Source organism: Felis catus, chromosome X (genome assembly GCF_018350175.1).
Source record: "Felis catus isolate Fca126 chromosome X, F.catus_Fca126_mat1.0, whole genome shotgun sequence".
NCBI lineage: Eukaryota > Metazoa > Chordata > Mammalia > Carnivora > Felidae > Felis > Felis catus.
The window spans coordinates 123,686,377-123,706,629 of NC_058386.1; the positions used below are offsets into that span (position 1 = coordinate 123,686,377).

General features: G+C 37.9%; 1 protein-coding gene and 1 pseudogene across 6 annotated transcripts in view; both read left to right on the forward strand.

The window, feature by feature from the left end:
* PASD1 (PAS domain containing repressor 1) overlaps positions 1-20,253 on the forward strand; it is a 118,053-nt gene that overhangs the window by 74,691 nt on the left and 23,109 nt on the right. For all 6 annotated transcript variants that reach the window (XM_045050873.1, XM_045050874.1, XM_045050875.1 and 3 more), the window contains one exon: positions 19,531-19,603. In XM_045050873.1, coding sequence (XP_044906808.1) covers positions 19,531-19,603 — 73 coding nt within the window. The remainder of the gene's footprint in view (positions 1-19,530; positions 19,604-20,253) is intronic.
* LOC123383376 lies at positions 9,338-17,471 on the forward strand (annotated as a pseudogene).

A 20,253-nucleotide genomic window follows, 5' to 3' on the forward strand; every position in this document is an offset into this window, starting at 1 on the left:
ATGAGATTGCATTTGTAATTGTGTGAATGTGATAAGTCCGCTCATGCCAAGATCACACTCATTTGCACCAGAAAGCTTTTTTCTTTTTTTTCAGGATCTTAAATTTCTTGTAAATATTCAGCATTGTATCTGTGATTCCTAGGTGTTGGGGACAGGACAAGTGCATGGCCAAGCTTAAGACTAATAATCATTCAGCTCTCTTAATGTGCTTTATCACCCCCAGTTTTTCTTGTTGCGCATGTGCTTATTTACACTTTTTAGGCTTGACCATTTCCTTCATTAGTTACTCAACTTTATTAGACTGTTTACTGAATAATGTGGGGAAGAGGATATCTGCAAAACATGGCATGTTTAAACAATGTGAACTCAAGACACTCTCCTATCAGGAGAGTACCTGAGATACAACAGCAGCAAACCACATGGATAATTCAGTCAGCAGATCATTGTAGCAAATATTCAGATAGTAAGAGTTCAGAGAGTGAGGAGACCTGTGTTTTACTATTAAACAGAGTTTAATTGGATGAAAAATATTCTGATGCAGAAACGAGCCAGTTACCACATCTATGCCAGTGATCTACTTAGATATAAAAGAAATGTTTTCTTTTTTTTATTTTTATTTTTTTAATAATTTTTTTAACGTTTATTTTTGAGACAGAGAGAGACAGAGCATGAACGGGGGAGGGGCAGAGAGAGGGGGAGACACAGAATTGGAAGCAGGCTCCAGGCTCTGAGCCATCAGCCCAGAGCCCAATGCGGGGCTCAAACTCATGGACCGTGAGATCGTGACCTGAGTTGAAGTCGGACGCTTAACCGACTGAGCCACCCAGGTGCCCCTAAAAGAAATGTTTTCTTGAGACTTAAAACCCCTTCTAATATTGTAAGATATTATCACTCCAGTGTGGATGAATGCACTATAGTTTTATATGTTCTGTACTTCCATAAAATATTACTAAAGTTCTTTCAAAATTATGCAATGGATTATTATTTATCATATAGAAAGTAAGATGGAAAATGACACTTAGGACAGAGTTGATAGATCTGATGAAGAAATTCTGTTTAATTCCACCTCCCATGTCTCACATCCCTCCCCTCTCCTTCAATACCATGGTCACTGCTGTGCTCTCAGACACCTCAGCTCTCACATGATGGGTTGTTTGTGGGCCTGGCTTGTCCACTATCTTGAGGTCTATAAAGGCGGACCTGCCAGCCTTGTCCCTGTCTGGCACAGAGCTTCACATCAAGTAGGCAGAAATGAACATCTACTCAGGGACTGATTGATTGGTTGATCCTATCAAAATGGTAATCCATTCCATGCCATGAGACCTCTCAAAGGTAATGCAGTATTATTATAAATCAGTGCAAACTAGTATTGCCTTGTTTTTGTCATAGACTCTTTCCTTGTTCTCAGGATATTTTTAAATAAAAATAAGGAGAAGAAATCATGGCATGTCAGAGTCATGGTTTTGTATGTTTCATAGACACCCTGAGCAGATTGGTAATCTGGCTTTCATTTTATAGACTGAGGGACAGTTAGGAAAGTAATCAGGCACAGAGGCCATAGGGACCTGGAGCTCCCAAAGTGATTTGGGAATTTCTCTTGGTAATTCTACATGTTCTTTGAAAGGCAAGAATCATTTTGCTAAAAGGCTTGAAAGCATTGCCTATGCTTATGGAAGAAACACAAAGAGGGGAATTTGAGATGTTTAGAAGAAAGGGTCTGTTTCCATGGAGGGTGTATTGTCCTTGCATGTTTCAGATTTGAGGCTAAAGAACCTTTCATTTCAGGAGAGGGACTCAGTGGTTGGGTCATTTTCCATTAAAGCTACAGATGCAATGGAGTGCAAGGTCTTGTTTGCCTGGACCACTGAAGATACGAAGAAGTAAGGGGTACTTGAAAGTACGTAAGGGGCAGACCAAAACTGGAATACTGTTAGCCCTCTCCTATCTGGCTCCTGCTAGAGCCAGAATGAAGTACCTAGCTACTCTTTTAGTTTGGCCAGATGAATGTAGAGGTAAGACCCAAATTCCCATCACAGCGTCATCTCAGTAGAAATGCATTCTGTTCTTTAGCCTTCACGATAGGATTTCATGTTTATTAACCTAGTTGAAAACAAATCTATCAGGTAGATTTTAGACTTGTCATAATGTAGTCATAGAGGATTATGATATGCCCTACTCACACAATTTGTTCCACAGTAGAGTGGAATTGGGACCCAGATTTTCCTGGGCTCATTCCTGTCAGGACTTCAGTTCCAGCAGCTGTGGCTAGTATGGGATTCCAAGGAGAAAACTCGAGGAGCCTTTGGGAAGTACTTGATTGAGGATGTTTTCGAGAGAAAATCTTTTTTTCCCCTTTAATTTCTCCTTAAATGTAGAGGAGAGAAAAATTAATAGGGAGAGGACTATGACGATTAACCCAGTGTTGATGAAGATAGCATCTTCTCACCTTCAGGTAGAGTAAAGAACACTGGAATATCAAATAGAAAGCATTTCCAAGGGTTCTAATAGCTCTTACACTTGCTTTCAGTCTTCAGAAACTGCTACAGTGCTGGAATTGGTCCCTGGGAGACTCCAGCTGTCAGCAGCTTCACCAAAAAGAATGTTCCTGCTTAATTCCCCTTTCAGCTTGTGTCAGTGAAGAGTTATTTTGTACAAAGGTGTGAAGAGAATTTTGTAAAGATGTATGGTAATTCTCATTAGAACAGTTTTGTTTTATGGAGCCTTGGTACTATTCTATACAGACTTCATTACTTGTGTCCACCCCATCTTGAGCAGGGGAAGGGCTCTGTGCATCACTGTAGCACATTTGATTGTGTTTCTTTACCACTAAGGAGCTAGCTCACAGGTTCCATCATTCCAGTATTTAGCACCTACTATAGGGGAAGTTCTGTTCTAGGCTCTGAGGACACAGCAGTGAACAAAAATCCTTAACTTCTAAAGCTCCATTCTAGTGGAAGAGAAAGACAATACATAAATCAATAGACCAGAGTGGGTTACATGGTGAGGAGGGCCAATGGAAAACAGTAAGCAATGAAGAGGGATAGGGAAGGTTGTGAGGGGAGGATAAATTTGATTTAAGTTTTACCATATGCAATTGACATTTTTATAGGTTAAAAGATGGTGCAATATTGGCAATTCTGAATGGTGTGATATAATAGGTAAGGTGGCCAGCTTGTGTCTCCACAAGCGACATTTTCACTGCCTCTTGAAGCCTCAGTCAAGGCTCTCTACTCTCCCTCTGCAAGTTACTTGGCTAATTCTACTCCACATTGCCTGCCATCATCTTTGGCAAATAGTGTGGAGGTCTTGTGGTATAGTGATGCTTTAAAAAACTCACAGTATAGGGGCACCTGGATGGCGCAGTCGGTTAAGCGTCCGACTTCAGCCAGGTCACGATCTCGCAGTCGTGAGTTCGAGTCCCGCGTCAGGCTCTGGGCTGATGGCTCAGAGCTTGGAGCCTGTTTCCGATTCTGTGTCTCCCTCTCTCTCTGCTCCTCCCCCGTTCATGCTCTGTCTCTCTCTGTCCCCAAAATAAATGTTGAAAAAAAAAATTTAAAAAAAATAAATAAATAAAAAACTCACAGTATTGGGGGCGCCTGGGTGGCGCAGTCGGTTAAGCGTCCGACTTCAGCCAGGTCACGATCTCATGGTCCGTGAGTTCGAGCCCCGCGTCAGGCTCTGGGCTGATGGCTCGGAGCCTGGAGCCTGCTTCCGATTCTGTGTCTCCCTCTCTCTCTGCCCCTCCCCTGTTCATGCTCTGTCTCTCTCTGTCCCAAAAATAAATAAAAACATTGAAAAAAATTAAAAAAAAACCTCACAGTATTGGAATTTTTAAACAACTGAAGTATTCGGGTTTTATTTCTCAGATTGACCATTTACAAGTTGTGTAATCTTGGACAAGCCTCCTTGAGTCTCAGGTTTATTATCTATAAATGGTGAGGATAATTACTGCAGAATGTGCATCACAAATAAGATAAGGAAATGAGGCCTGTCTGCTTTGATAAATAAATTATATCTATATGCTTTGTAAAATACTATACAAAATCAAGTTATTATCAATTAAGAAGTAATTTCAAAATGGAGTAGTTATAATTTAGATCTCCACTAAGTCGTTAACTGAGCTATAATGACATTATTAAGTGCAAAGGGTTACATGTAAACTTGGTTTATGGTCATGATCTGAAGTCTGAGTCTGGTGATTTCTTTAATATTTTTATTTTTCTGTTAATTTAAAGTTGTCCTCTTTTTCTGTTTAAACCCAGCCAACTTTAAACCCCTATCCTTATGAGATGATTCTATATCCATCAACACCCAAACTATTCTCTGCAAAGAGTGCACCTTGCCTTGCTGGGGTCGGGACAGGGTGTGTAGCCAAATCTGAACATGATGGAATTCATGGCTTGGAGGCCCCATTGAGAGTCCAAGTTCAGTCTGTTTACTCCATGGTCTCACACCCACCTGAGAGACCATCACATGCTGACACCTGCCTCTAACAGATAAGAAAAGGAGTTGGGACCCATTCTCATGCAGCTGTAGTTGTTAGATCTGGAGCCAGTCTCTTGGTTTCCATTTAACTTGTCCTGTTGGTATGTATAGGACCTGGTTCTAAAAAGGCAAACATAAAAACAAAAACAAAAACAGAAGAAGAAGAGAAAAGAAGGGAGAGCAGGGTCAGGTTTCTGGATTTTGTGTTTCATTGTGTTTATATGACCTCTAGCCCACCCATATTCCTTCTTTAGCTATATGACAAATTATTTTGATCATCTCAAAGCATAAAGTTATTAGACTATCTTATTAGATTTATAATTGATAAGAACAATTTGATTATTAATATTTTTGAAAAGCTCATAGTAAGTTTGTACTCAAAACTCAAAACTCTGAAATCACTGAGGGTGTAAACACTAATGAAAAGAAGTCTAATAAATATCAAACTTGTGAAAAATCTGGAACAAATTATCTGAGTATTAACCTATTTTATGAAAATTAGCTTTGGATAAATATACTGGCAGCTGCTTGTTCTACTCAGACAATTAAAATTGTAATATTTTCCCTCCTCATGCTATTCATTTGTCAGCCTATAGTGAAGATGTCAGGCTGTGCCTTAGGATCTGAGGAAGTGGGACAGGGTCTGGTTCTCTTTTGACTTAATGTTTTTTGCTTTACCTTTTTGTATCCCAGGGTATTCTTTTGCTTTAGCTCTGTTAATTTTTTTTAACTTAAACTTTTTATTTGAATATTGGCAGGAACTACTACTATAATATATCGTCCTCTACCTGTGCTTACAAGTATTAAAATTTTGCTGCATTTGCTTTATCATTATTCTCTCCTCTTTTTCCCTTCCTTCTGTCTTTTTCTATCCTTTCTTCTCCACTTTTTCTCTCCCTCTTCTTTGCACATTCATTATTTATTTATTCATTTGTCTATTCACTGGATTAAAATACTTTGCTGTTATTATTTATTTCAATGCTTGGATTGTCCCCAAATCGACCAGTGGCAGCCCTTTCAACCAAGCTCTTCTGTCTTTTTGATATTTCTCACCATTCTTGGATCATTCCTTACTTTCTGGCACTAATGATGTTCCAGGCTCATTTAGTTCTTTCTTTGCCTCATCCATGAAATCGGTTGGTTCTCCAAGCCTTAGTCAAAGGAACCCTGGCTTCTTAAATGCAGATATTTAGAAGCCAAGATCTGGGCACTAGTCATGCTCCTTGTCACTACTCTGTGTCTACTTCTAGTGCTTTCAGAAGTGGGAAACAAATCCACACACACATAGGCATAAAGGCCTATATCTATATTTATTTTCTTATCTACCCATCTCTGTGTATGTGTACTTAGGTGTATATGTGTATATAAAATAATACAAACCATGAATTCATATGGATACCTCCAAATCTAAACCAGTACCAGAGGGTTCATTCTAGTCCTCCCGTTTCCATTTGTGCAACACTTTTCTCCAATAGTTGGAGATGCTTGGCCCCATTATCCTCAATAGATTTCCTTATTTGCTCAAGTCTAGAACACACAGAGAGTAGTTTTAGGGTTGCCACCTCACGTCATTGCAAAAAGCAGACTTCTTCATTTGAGCTGGTTATTATTTATATTTTAAGGTAAAGTTTACATATAATAAAACGCACAGATCCATTTTTAATATTCTGTGAGCTTTCACAAATGCATAAATACATGTGACCCATATTCCTATCAAGACATACAATATTTTCAACATACTAGAAAGCCTTTTTGTGCCCCTTCCCTGTTAACCCTCGACCTAGAGGCAACCACTATTCTGATGTGTTTCGCTATAGATTTCTTTGCTTTATTAGAATTTCATAAAAATGAAGCTATATAACATATACTCTGTTGAATCTTCTCTCTTAAAACTCAGTATAATACATCTGAGATTCATCCTGTCATATGTATCAGTTGTTTATTCCTTTTTGTTGCCGAGGAGTATTCTGGTCTATGCATATACCACAATTTGTCAGGCATTTTCCTTTGATGGACATTTATTTCTAATTTTTGGTTACTGCAAATAGAGCTGCAATGAACATTCTTTTACAAGTATTTTTTTGTGGACATATATATTTAAATTATTAAGCAATGCATATATTAAATTATATGGTAAAATTGATTTGTTTTTTCTTGGTGTACAGTTCTATGGTTTTAATACAGGCATGGATTCATGTAACCATGACCATAATCAGGATAAAGAACAGTTCCATCACTCCCTAAAAACCATCTTTGTGCTGTCCATTTATAGTCACCCCTACTTCCCATGATTGGCTCCTACTGGTCGTCTAGATCCACTTTTGGTTCTGTACCATGGCACCATGCTCTTTTTCCTTAGTCATGCTTTTTGAAGTTCATAAATTTATAGTTATCTTGGGGCTATTCGTTCATTGAGTTCCACAAAAAAACTATATACTCTTTTAGACTCTGTTCTCAGTGCCCAACCTGTGCCTGTCCTCATCGTACTTACTGCCTAGTGTGGAGATGGACAAGTAAAGAAGAAACTCTAATGAAGTCACCATTCCATGTAAATGTGTCTACGATCTTTCACTGTACCTTTGGTTCTGTTTTTCTGAATTGATAAAAATGGTCTTCTCTTCTGTATTTTGTATGTCCAGATACTCCTCACCACTCCAGAAATTCCTCTCAGAAGTCCTTCCTGCCACCCGGGCTGGAAGAGCTTACCCCTTCCTGCTTTCCCATTGACACTCTCCACTTTGCCTTGGGATTACACAGAGTATTGAAGCTCTTCTAGAGAATCAAAATCTCCAAGAAGGAAGTGTCCAAACTGCATTCAACTTGTGCCTCCCTCAATACAGAAAATAGTTTGTCTTATTAACTTAACTTGCTTTCTGATTTCTAAGATACAAGTATGTGAGTAGCCACGTGATACTTTACCATTAAAAACTAATGGGGTTGATATGGAGAATGAAAAAAAATAAGGCCAAATTTAAAATTATTTCTCATATCTACACACCTAACACTTAGGTTATCAGTGCTTTAATACACAGTGCAGACATATCAGAAAAGGTTTTTCTTTTAACGTATGCTGGATTTTGATCTCTGTTGTTTTATTTCCCTAACTGGCTCAGTAGTAGTCCTATGAAAGTGACAGAAAAAACACATAGAATGTCACCTTCAGGAAATGATTGACAGAGTGTATTATAAAGTAGGGAGACTAAGATGCCAAATGAAACATGGGCTGTTTGGTAAAACCTTACCATGAACATATGTACCCAGTCCAGGCCCTGTGAAGCCACCGACTATATTAAAAAGAAGTTGGTTCTGTTTAGTTTTTTCTGTGTAAAAATGTTGTGTGTGTTTCCTTTTTTTGAAGTGATATGTCAAGGGAATAATTTTGACTGAACAATGATGAACTGTAATTCATAAAAAAGTTTTCAAACCATTTCATAATGGAAAAATATTTGATAATAGATCTAAATATGAAAATAATGAAGTATGCAAGTAAATACAGGACCAGATGAATTATAAAAACATGTCTCAGGTATCAGTTCCAATCCTTCAAAGACTCCATTCTCTTGGAGTAGGAGATGCATCCTTCTAGAACCCTGTCCTGTGCTAGAAGGCTTGGCATAAAAGCCTTACTAGTTAGCAGGAAAAGAGCAAACTCTCTTTATATCTTCCCACACAGTGCTGGTCTTACTATAGTTTCTTGTTTGATTTATGAATTTCTCCTGGAAAGAATTTTCCACAAATATATGATGGAGAACTGTGTAGCTTTGATATTCAGTCTGCCTATGAATGTTGGTAGTGTTAGCAGCTGGTATCCAGGCTGAGGTCCAGGCATGTTCCAGTGATTCACCAATCAACACTGTATGTTGCCTTTTCTATGTTTGAGAAAGGGGCAGACCGCAAAACACTAATCAGATTCTAAAGGTGCCTTCTTGTTTACTTAATATTTTCATGTTGTTCAGAAGAGGCCAATAATAGCAATAATCTTTTAAAGATGATAAAACTTTGATTTTTTTTTTTTTTTTTGGTTATTGATGACTGACCATATTTTCATAGCAATAGGGTTTTTGTTTACTTGGTGTTTTCTTTCTTTTCATTCTTTGACATCAGGGCACCGCTTAGTTACTTGTCCTTTGAGGTATAGGGAACACAAGGCTGTGGCTTTTACCATGTTGATGATTTGTATGTACTTTCTAAATGTTATGAGTATTGTGCATTCTTTGTTTTTCTGTTTTAGTGAGGAAATACCACTGAGTGCTGTTAGATGTTTTTCCTCTTTTGATGTGTTTGTGGAAAACTGGTGTAACCAAAAAAGCACATTACAGAAGTTCAGACTGGCCCTTTAGAGAGTTATGTTTTCTCTGAAATGGTTGGTGTAAGCCTTTGGTGGAAATTTTCCCATTTGGACTCCATCCTATGTAAAACACTGAAATATATGAGGATTGGAACATTTGAGTTTGGTTCCTTTATAGTTGTGTATTAGTAGTGATTGGAAACAAGTCTGTTAACATATCACTAAAACAAAGATTGAGTTTTCTTAGCTATGTGATAAAAGTAATTACCTGCCAGGTAGTTTTAAAAGGAACCCCATATTTTATTTTATTTTATTTTATTTTATTTTATTTTATTTTTTATTTTATTTTATTTTATTTCATTTTATATTTTGTTTTAATTTTCATTTTATAAAGGGAGAGAGAGAGAGTAAACAGGGGAAGGGCAGAGAGAGAGAATCCCAAGCAGGCTCCATGCTCAGCACAGAGCCTGAAATGGGGTTCCAACCCACAACCCTGGGACCTGAGCTGAAATCAAGAGTTTGATGCTCAACTGACTGAACAACCCAGGTGCCCCCAAGGGACCCCATATTTTAAATATTTGAAACTCAACATTTTGTTTTAAATCTTCATATTCTAATATGTAAAATCATCTGAACTTCCCATATGATGTAGGTTTGGTTACATATCAGCTTAGATATATTAGCTTCAGATTTTTCCATGATATATCAAATACATATCAGCACACACAAAGAATATGATTTTAAAAGCCACAAAAAATCGATTTCTGTGACTTGAGCAGGAAGAAAGGAAGATGCATTTGCTACATTCATCTTAGAGACCTTAAGTCTTCCTCTCGTGAGCACCAATTCTCTTGGCACTTTGGCCAAGGAACAGTGAGGGGTACAGTGCCCAGAGTAGGGAATCTGAGAGGAGAAGATCCAAGTATTTCCCAAGCCATCTTATTTCACTTTCTGCCTATCTCCTAGCTCACACACAGTCACATACAAACACACACACCGCAAGCATTTCCCTGCTCTATTCCTTTTTGGCCCTGTAGTAATGGGTCAGAAAATAAATACTCTTTTTGCCAGAATTTAGACCTAAAAACTGCCAAGGTCTTCAATATAGGATAGTCAATAGTATAAATTGGATTGGAAAGTCTACTGGAGAAAACTGGTACATTCAAAGCACACTACTTTTATCCAGAATATCTGAAATATCATACTTTACCTCTTCCATAAAAAAGGAAATAAAAAAATTTGAGACTGAAAATGATCATTTAAGCCAAAAAAACATTTTTGGAAGCACTCATAAAGTATTTTCATATTTAAATGCTAAAATGTTTTTTTAAAGAGGGGCATGGGATTTGCTGTCCCTTTGTTAGCAGGAGACTCTGACCTTAAACAACTTCAAGTCCATCAAGATCTTTCCCAAGTGAGAAAAGATTGGGTTTCTCTGGTGGGACTCGGTTTTTCATTGGCTTCTATAGTCATTGGGAGAAATTAAATTTTTCACCTGCCTATGTTTTTGTCAAATTTTGACATATCTATTTATTCCATAGTCTTGCAGTTGAGAGAAGGCATGATGAGCTCCAGGTGAATTCACAAAAAAAAAAAATTCTTGGAAATCTTTCTACCAAATGATCAATTTTTCCAGTGCCCAAATTGCCAAAAACCAATTCATTCCAAACCAATCCATCAAATGACCAATTTACAAAATTTACCCAAATGTATTGCTTCATCAAAAAGCATGTCTTAAAGAAATGTGCTTTTTGAATATATTCCAAGGGTTGATAAACAGTTTTCTGAAAAGGACCAGATATTAAATATTTTAGGCTTTACAGGCTGTATAAAGTCTCCATAGCATATTATTTTCTTTCTTTATAACTTTTTAAAAAAGCAAAAATCATTCCTACCTCACACAAAAGCATGCTGCTTCCAGTTTTGGCTCAAAGGTTGTAGTTTGGACCCCTTATATATTAAAATAATTGATATATTTTCATATGAATACATTATTATTGATTATATGCAGTGGTTACATTCTTAAATATAGTGAGTGGATATATTCTTGTTATCAACATTTTAAGGAGTGTGCGATTTGTTAGAAGTTAAAAGTCACAAAAAGTTTACCATTCTTATGAATAGCAACAATATTTATTCTGGGATTTCATATGAAAAACTTCTAGGTTATTTTAGTGTAGTATTAATTCTATTAAGAATTCATTTTCTATTTTTTTCAATGCTCTAGCATGTTTTCAGATTTTATCACCACAGACTCATTTACCAAGTTTGCCAATTTTCCCAAAATGTGTGTCTTTTAAGTGTCAAAGTTCAGTGATTCTAGAGTAAATTGAAAGTTTTTTTTAACAGTTTTTGAAGATACCTGGAATATTTTGCTTGGTCAGTTTTTTAATTAGCATTTTAATGAAGTTTCCATGTGTCTGTACCCCAGCTCGATACTGCTGTAGCCGGATGGAGCAGGCAATAAAGGGAAATTTTGTATTAGGAAAAGAAATGAAGGAGAGCCAACAGTCCAGCACAGCCTCATGTTGGGTTGAGCAGGAACTTGTGTCCATGAGAGAAAGACATTGGGAACCAAGTTGGTATCTGAAGGTCCCAGAATTCTGAAATCCTTACCTTCTACTACAGGCTTGAGCTCTGGCAATCCATTGCACTATAAATTTTATGAATAGTTTGAAAAAACAGGTTTTTATTACATCAGTATATTTGACCAATTTGCAAATAGATCCCTTTGATTTATTGGTCATTTAGCCAAAGGGTCTGTTGGCAAGTTGGCTTTTGGCAAATTTGATGTTAAATTGATTTGGTGAATCAGTCTGCTCCTGTCCTGGAAAGCAGAGGCTTTCCAAAAGAAAAACCAAAAAGGAGCCAGAAGTGAGGCAAGTTCACACCCTTTTTGGAAAGAATGGAGAGCATAGTAGTGTGTATAGACTATTGGGCAGAGTTGGTAAAAACACATACTCATTTGTGGTTCATTCTGTGGAAGATGTTCATAGGTTAGCTTGTGGTGTGACTATAAAGGAATGGAACTGATTTTAACATGTGGTCAATTAATTTACAGGGCATACATACTATAGTAATAAAAACAAAGTCATACCAAACATGTGGTATCACTTGGCATGGCAAAGTCAAGACATTTCCAGCTGGAGCTGAGCAAAACTAAAGATTATTTAATTTCTACTCCTCCCTTGTAGAGGAGGAAAAGTAAGTTTTCCTCCCTTCCCAGGTTCTTGGCTGAGATGTCCTATAATAAAAGACAAATTGACAGGAGAGAAACAGAAGTTTAACAGCATATATACCTCCTGTATACACACATAGGGAGAGACCCAGGAAAACCGAGAAATTTCCTGAAATTGCCCAAGCCACTACCTTAAAAGTCATACCCAGGTAAAGATAAAAGATGTTGGTATGGGGAAAAAGCCATTTATGGAGGATATCAGGAAAAGTACAGTAAAAAAAAAAAGGTATAGTGGTTGTGCAGGTTTAAGTCCTTGCCCTCTCCATTGATAAGAGTTTCTAGAAAGGGAGATACACTTATAAATGGAGATTTACCATTTATAAATGGAGACTTACCACTTATAAATGGAGATTTACCATTTATATGTAGGTTTCTCTTACAAAAGTGTAACTTCTACCCAGTTTTCAGAGGTTGACCTGTGTCTCTAAAGAATAACCAGTTCACTGCTGACAGAGTTCAAGAGGTGGAAGACAGATTTAGGAAAACTAACCACACCTCCCCTGAAGCCCAGTTGAAGCAGACAGGCAGAGTATTAAAGGCACCATTGCCTTTCAGATCAGTCTTTTTCCAGTGGCACCTCTGTCTATGCTTCCTGCCCTGCAGAGACCAACTGAGCCACAGGTTCCTGTGAGTACAACGTCTCGTTTCCCTGTTCTGTCCCAGCAAGATTCCCCACTGCAAGGCAGTGGACAGCAAAATAGCCAAGCAGGTCAAAGAAACTTCACCAGCAGTATTGAGCCCAGGCTGCTGTATGAGAGAGTGGAGAAACTGGTGCCCAGGACTGGTAGTGGCAGTTCCTGGGGGCCCAGCAACTCAAGATCCCAGCCTGGGTCCCACCCTGGGTCTCAGAGCGATTCTGGGGAGCTCTTCAGAGTGAGATTGGCATTCAAATCCAATGACTATCCATCTCAGTGCCTCAAAAATGCAGTGAAAAAACCTGAAGATAAGAAAGAAGTTTTTAAAACTCTCAAGCCTGCTGATTTGACTGTACTGGCCAAAGCGCTTCAAGAAGTGGAAGATGTGAGACCCCCACACAAAATGGCAGACTATTTCTTATCCAGTGAGGAGTCAGGGATGACAGATGAGGACGGTAATGATGTAGAACAAGAAGGGGTGAGGAACCCGCCTCTGGACCAGAGGACACCAGAGTAGCATCATCTCTGAATCTGAGCAATGGTGAAACAGAATCCATGAAAACCATGATTGTCCATGATGATGTAGAAGGTGAACCAGCCGTGACCCCATCCAAGGAGGACACTCTAATTGTCCACCAGACTCAAGCTGCTGGTAGCACATTCTAGAAACACAACTCTTCCTCCTCCTTTACACCTTTTATAACCCCCAGATTAGTACAGATTTCTCCATCTAGTGGGACAACAGTGACTTCTGTGGTTGGATTTTCCTGTGATGGAATGACACCAGAAGCCATAAGGCAAGATCCTACCCAGAAGGGCTCTGTAGTCAGTATGAATCCCAACACTAGGCAACAGAATGACACCCCAGAGATTCATAAATGTAAGAAGAGAATTAACTCCAAGATTCTGTGTGTTTCCTTATAAGGAGTGAATTTGCCAGTGGGTACAGAGTGGCCTGATGCTCCTGGACAGAAGTGGCCAAGGGAAGGTATATTCTCTGATCAACCAAAGGCGACTTCAGCAAATGGATGTCCTTGTAGGCTTGAATGTCTTCATGACAATATCTGGCAGAAAGGAAAATTACATGGCTACCATTTGTCCTGGTTAAGAAATAAAATATTTCACAATGATTCAGAAGTTGAGAAGCAGGGATGGACAGCTATATAGGATTTGGAAGGATGCGTACAGTATAAAGTTGTAAAATATGAAAGAATAAAATTTCTGGTAATTGCTTTGAAGAGTTCTGTGGAAGTCTATGTGTGGGCACCCAAACCATATCACAAATTTATGGCCTTTAAGTCATTTGGAGAATTGGTACATAAGCCATTACTAGCGGATCTCACTGTTGAGGAAGACCAGAGTTTGAAAGTGGTGTATGGATCCTGCACTGGTTTCCATGCTGTTGATGTGGATTCAGGATCAGTTTATGACATTTATCTACCAACACACATGAGTCCACACTCTATGATCCAGTGCGTTATCCAGCCCCATGCAATCATTATCCTCCCCAACACAGATGGCATGAAGTTTCTGGTGTTCTATGAAGATGAAGGGGTTTATGTGAATATTGTTGGAAGAATCACCAAGGATGTGGCTCTGTAGTGGAGAGATGCCAACATCTGTAACATATATTTGATCCAATTAGATGATGGGCTGGGGAGAAAAGGGTGTAGATATCCGATCTGTGGGAACTGGTCACCTGGATGATGTGCTTATGCACAAAAGGGCTCAAAGATGAAAATTCTTATCTGACAACGACAAGGTCTTCTTTGCCTCTGTTCAGTCTGGTTTCACAGTCAGGTTTATTTCATGATGTTAGGCAGGACTTCTGAGCTGGTAGAAGCAGTGCGATAAGGATTGCTGGCCCCAAGTTTTCAAGATCCTGAGAACTTGGAATTCCTTGCAACTGAAGCTCAGAACTACACTGGTGTAGTCCAGGAGAGGTGTGTGTGCAGACACAATTTGTGGAGTTTTGTTTTGTTTTGTTTGCCACTTCCTTTCTGTACCTCTAACCAGCTTATCGCCTGTCTCTTCTTTTTTCTATTCAAAAATGAATCAAGGCTACAATGCATCTGGTGCTGTTCACATTCTAAAAAATAAAAATGAAAAAATAAACAGCTCAAGATAATCCTTGTGACAAAGAGGCATATTTTGAGATGGCAAATTGTTCCTTTTAACCCGAATGGTGGTGACATAACTATTGCCCTCACTGGTATAAGGATTTAGCAGACCAGGTTTATATTCAGACTTTGTCATTTGTCGTGACCTTCTATATTATTCACCTTGTGGAGCCTTATCTCCCTCATCTGTAAAGTGGGGATGATAATAGAACACATGCTATTGAGTTATTTTAGGATCCAAAGAGATAATATGTGTAAGATACCTGCCACATGGTAGGAACTCAGTAAATAATAGTGTCTCCCCTACTGTCAGAGGTGAGATCGGTGGTGGGTAAGGAGTAAGATTAGTTGGCAATTGCCTTATAACTGAGGGTGGTGATGGAGTACTCACTTCAAATTACTGATTCCGTGAACTGATCAAAATCATCCCCTTTGCCTATCTGCCTTTGGGTGAGTTTCTCAAAACAAACTAATTCTATCTTCAAATAATGTAAATCTATTAAGATGATGTTCTCCAATAATTTATTTACTAAAAGGTGTTACAGTGAAAGAAAAGAAATATTTAAAAAGCAGGGTATTTTGTGTTAGTAGGGATCAGTTTGTGCATTCATTCAGGGGCTATTTACAAGTGCGCATTCTATGGAGAGCTGCATAGCCATACAGCACCTCTCTTCCTCCCTGACCCCTTGCCCAAAGGAGTAAGGGTTTAGGTGATCGATAGCAATAGCACTGTTGACCTCCCAGTCTGCTTAACACTGGAGAATCTGCTTCTTGGATCTGAAGGAATAGAGCAATAACATATGCAGAACTCATCTTTGTGAAGCACATTTTTAGGAGAGAGAATTAAAATCACAAAAGAACCATTTTAGAGCAAATTACAGTCTTATACATCCTAAATCATATATTTAAGTGGAGAAGAACTTAAAGGAATGGAGCAATCAAAGGGAGAATGACTAATGAGGGCATTTGAGATGATCACATTGGACTGTACAGATTACAAAGCACTTGGTCTAAATGTTAATTTATCTTTACAAAAATGATACAAGGTACATACTATGAGTCTCACTTTAAACATTCAGAAGCTGGGGCTCAGGGAAGTTAAAATACTTGCTCTAAGACTCAAAGTTAGGAAGTATAAGCTAAGGTTTGAGCCCAAGTCTGTGCAACTTCAAATTCTGTCACCTGGCAGCTCTGGAATGTTGGACACAATGGTGAAAATAGGGAAATGGGAAAAATAGGAGGCTGTGTCAGGCATAATGCCTAGGGAACCATCTAAAGTATAGTGACTTGGGAAGAGGTAGTCTCTGGTGATGCCAGTACCAATCCAGTTGTCAAGGATGGCTGAGATGCAGTTGGGCCTGAAGCAAAAGTGGCTGCCTGCACCTTGACCTAAGATTTCCCATTTCAGACAGGGAGTGATAGCGGGTTTCTTCTATGAACCTATGGACTAGCTTTTGTTAAAGTAACCTTGAAAATTATTTTCTTAAACTTTGGTCACAGCCTGCAACCAAGAAGGGAAACCTGGTTTTCCTTTCTTCCATCACTTCATATTAAATCATCTCAGCTGTTAAGTTAAAGGAGAGACATTTAAGATGATATTTTACTGTCATCAGTTTTCCTGTCTGCCACAACTGTTCAAAACCCACCTTAGTTTATACTGCATTGATTTATGAAAGGACAATATTCATTGGACATGTTTTTCATATCTATAGTTTCATTTATATAGTAAGTAGAAGTAGATTTTTTTGAGCCAAGAACAACCTTCCATTAAAGTAATTCAGTAGCATTGAGTTCTTTAGCAATGAACATCAAACCTTGGTAAAGATTTAAAGTAGAATAAGAAACATTAAGGGCCCAATTTAGGAATAACATTTTGAGGTTTTACATAATGATACAGAGGTACTTTTCTTCATAATATTAGAAAGTATTTTTTCCATGTAAATACATCTAGCAGAGTTTTCTTTGATCATTTTCTTTCCTTTTGAAAATTAACTGATACAATTTGAAAAATGAAAGTTCTGTTTATATTAACTGCACCTAACCAAAGGCCAGCAGTGTTTTATGGCTACAAAACCTCCGTTATGCCTCCTATCCTGAGCCTGAATTCACTATTTACATGTACAGACTAGTTAGGTATGAAATATTCCTTAATGCTTTTTTTTAAGCAATGTATGTGCTTATGTGTAACTTTTACATTCTGATTATAAGTCAGAAATTTGCCATCTATACTGATGTAGAGAGAAGTGTGAAATATACATTCATGGAAGAATTTGGAAAACTATTATATTCTTGATATCCAAGCCAGTGGACTTAAAGCAAATCATAATCACCTCACGACGTTTTGTTGTCAAAGTCAGTGTCTTGTCCAGTATAACTCACTGCATCCTTTGATATAGCACTGTCCAATAGAACTTTTTGTCATAACAGAAATGCTGTTTAATATGCTGTAATACCATAGCCATTACTCACATGTGCCTACTGCACACTGGAAATGTGGCTGCTGTGACTGAAGGCATAAATTTTAAATTTTCTTTAATTTTGATTTTAATTGAGCCACATGTGGTAAATGGCTGCCATATTGGACAGTGCAGCAATGTATTCATTTACATGCTGTTTGTCTCACATATAAAGATATTTACTGTTGGGGAGCCTGAGTGGCTCAGTTTGTTGAGTATCCCACTCTTGATTTCAGCTCAGTTCACGATCCCAGGGTCGTGGAATTGAGCCCTATGTTGAGCTCTGTGCTGAGCATGGAGCCTGCTTGGGATTCTGTCTCTCTGTCTCTCTCTCTCTCTCCCCCCTGACTCTCTCCTCTGACCCTCTTCCCTGCTCACGTGATCACTCTCTCAAAATTAAAAAAGATACTATTTAGAAGCCAATATAGTGGCCTTTAATTGCTTTTAAGGAACAGATGGAAGCCTCAGTTTGTTCTTGAAAGTAATTGCTTCAAGCCAAGCAGATCTGGGGTGGGGAATGTGCAAATATTTCAACTGAGTTCGCTACTCAGATTGTTTATTTCTTTATTCACTCAGAAAATATTCATGAAGCACCTAGTAAGTGCTCTGCATTGTGCTAGGTGCTAAGAATGCAAGAGGTTCAATGTATGTGCACTGCCTTCAAGAAATTGCCAAGTAGAAAAAGTGGACAGAAAGTTAGTAACAAACTTTCATACAGAAGACAGAGAATGAGTCAAAGATGACTGGAGGTTTTAGTCTTGAGTGACTTCTAGAGGGTGGCTATTGTCACCAATAGAGGAGACACTGGAGGAGAAGAAGGAGGATGAGGAAGAGGAAGACTAGTCTAATTGGACCACCTGGGGTTAAGGTGTCTAATGTTAGACATCCAGACTGCATGTCCTAAAGGCAGTTGGATATTTGGGTCTATATCTAAGGGAGATATCTTGAGATGCAGATGTCAGAGTTGCTCCTAGTTGAAGCCAAGAGACAAAATGCAGTGTGCAAGGAGATAATATAAATAAAGAGCAGAAAGTGAACAACCTTGAAGAAGTACCCACAGTTACAAAGAAAACATTCAGTTAGAGTAAACTGGCTTATAAATTTGGTCAAAGACTGAAAAAAATTAAAAATATAGATGATAATCTTCTAGGAATTTTATTTTTAAATGATGTCAGGGCAAATTTGTAAGTAACTCTATGTGACTTGATGCTGAAAGTCAAGCCATTAAGAAATAGATAGTAAGTATTTTATAGCCCCATCATATGACTGAATTTACTCATTAAGTAGTTGTTTTATGCAATTTAAATCAATACTTCCTAAATGGTATATATTTTGATATCCAAAATATAATTTTTTCAAACTTTTCTTAGTTTTCTACCATTAAAAATAAATGATGTAAGTAAATTGATTTTTTTGCTGGGTCTGTGAAATATGAGTGGAAAAATTTTAGCCATTGGATCAGTATTGACTTTTTGAAACCTTACAGAAAAATCCAGTTATTCTGTTAATTTCTTGTCTTTTGAATAAATTGAGAGGGCTTCACAGGTACCATTTTGTCATTGCATTGCTTTTCTAAGGACATGCTTTTTATCATATCTGTTATCAGACTCCAGTTTCTCATTTTGTGGAGTGATGGAGCCTGTAAAAGAAAAACTCTTGAAAACAAAATACATTTCTATAACAGATCCTCAGGAAATTTTTAAGGCTGAAAAAGTAATTTCAATATTAAAACCCAGATTCTCATTCACTCATATTCTGTCCTCCCCCTCCCCTTCTCTCTCCCGTCCACTCATTTGTTAAAAAATAAACTAGTACTTAGACTTCAGTGCCAGGAAGCTGCATTCTCACCTTGGGCATTGAAATTCTAATTTTGACAGAAATGAATTTTTAATGAGCCAAAGAATGCAGAGTTTCTCTAATTACAGGAAACAAAATTAAATTTGGCCTGAAGGCATTTCTTTTTGTAATTGCAGTTGGTTTAAAAATTAAGATTCACTCATACACATTGGCGGGTTTTGTTTTGTTTTGTTTTGTTTTTTAGCTTGCTTTGCTCACCACTGTTAACCAGAGGCATTGAAACCTGAAACAAACTTCATTCTAATGAGGGTCCAGATGATTTATTTTGTAGATACTGTGCAGAGCAACTTTCTCTGTAGGAATAACAGCACCTCAAAGATTGATGATGTTATATATTAAGAAAAATAGATATTTGTTCTGTTTTGAACCTTATTTTTACTGTGTAATAGAAAATTTAGATTTAAATGGAAAATAAGATGTGCATACCATTTCTCTTTTCATCTCTTTATAGAAGTGTTCAAGGCCAAATAAGAATTTCTAGAATGGAATCCCTGTGTGCTGAACCTGCTGCTCCTGCCTCAGATGTACGTACATAAGAGAGCCGTAGGGCAAATGGATGGATCCTTATCCTTGTAACATTGATTCTTTAGTTAATGTATGTTGCCAACATAAAAAAAGACTTTAATTTTGAGAAGTATCCCATCTAGGCATAGCACTTGAGTGGTGTTCCACAGCTGCCATTTTGTAGCCATTTCTTATTGGGAGCCAGCAACCACCGTACTTGTGTTGGGGAGCCATAAGGTCTTGTCCCCTTCAGGGTCCTTCTAACCACACTAAGAATCAAATCAAAATGAGACAGATTAATGGAAGAGAATCAAATTTATGAATGTACATACAGGGAACCCACATAGACATGGAAACTTCAAAGAAGTCAAGCAAAATGAGGTATATATGTCATTATATATGTCATCTGAACTAAGAAAAAGGGGGTGGGGATCTGGGACTTCAAAGGGAAGGAATGAAATCCTTAAGAAGAATGAAAAAGAGTAAATGTTTGGTAAACAAATATTTTCTGGGCCACTCAGAAACAATGGGACACACAGAGGACTTTGATCAAACAGGCATTGCTAGGTTCCTCCCTATACCCCATCCCTAGCTCATGGTATACTGTAGTTATCTATGGAGATAGCTCTTTCTGGACCAGGGCCTCTATCTAATTTTTTTAAGCAGTTGT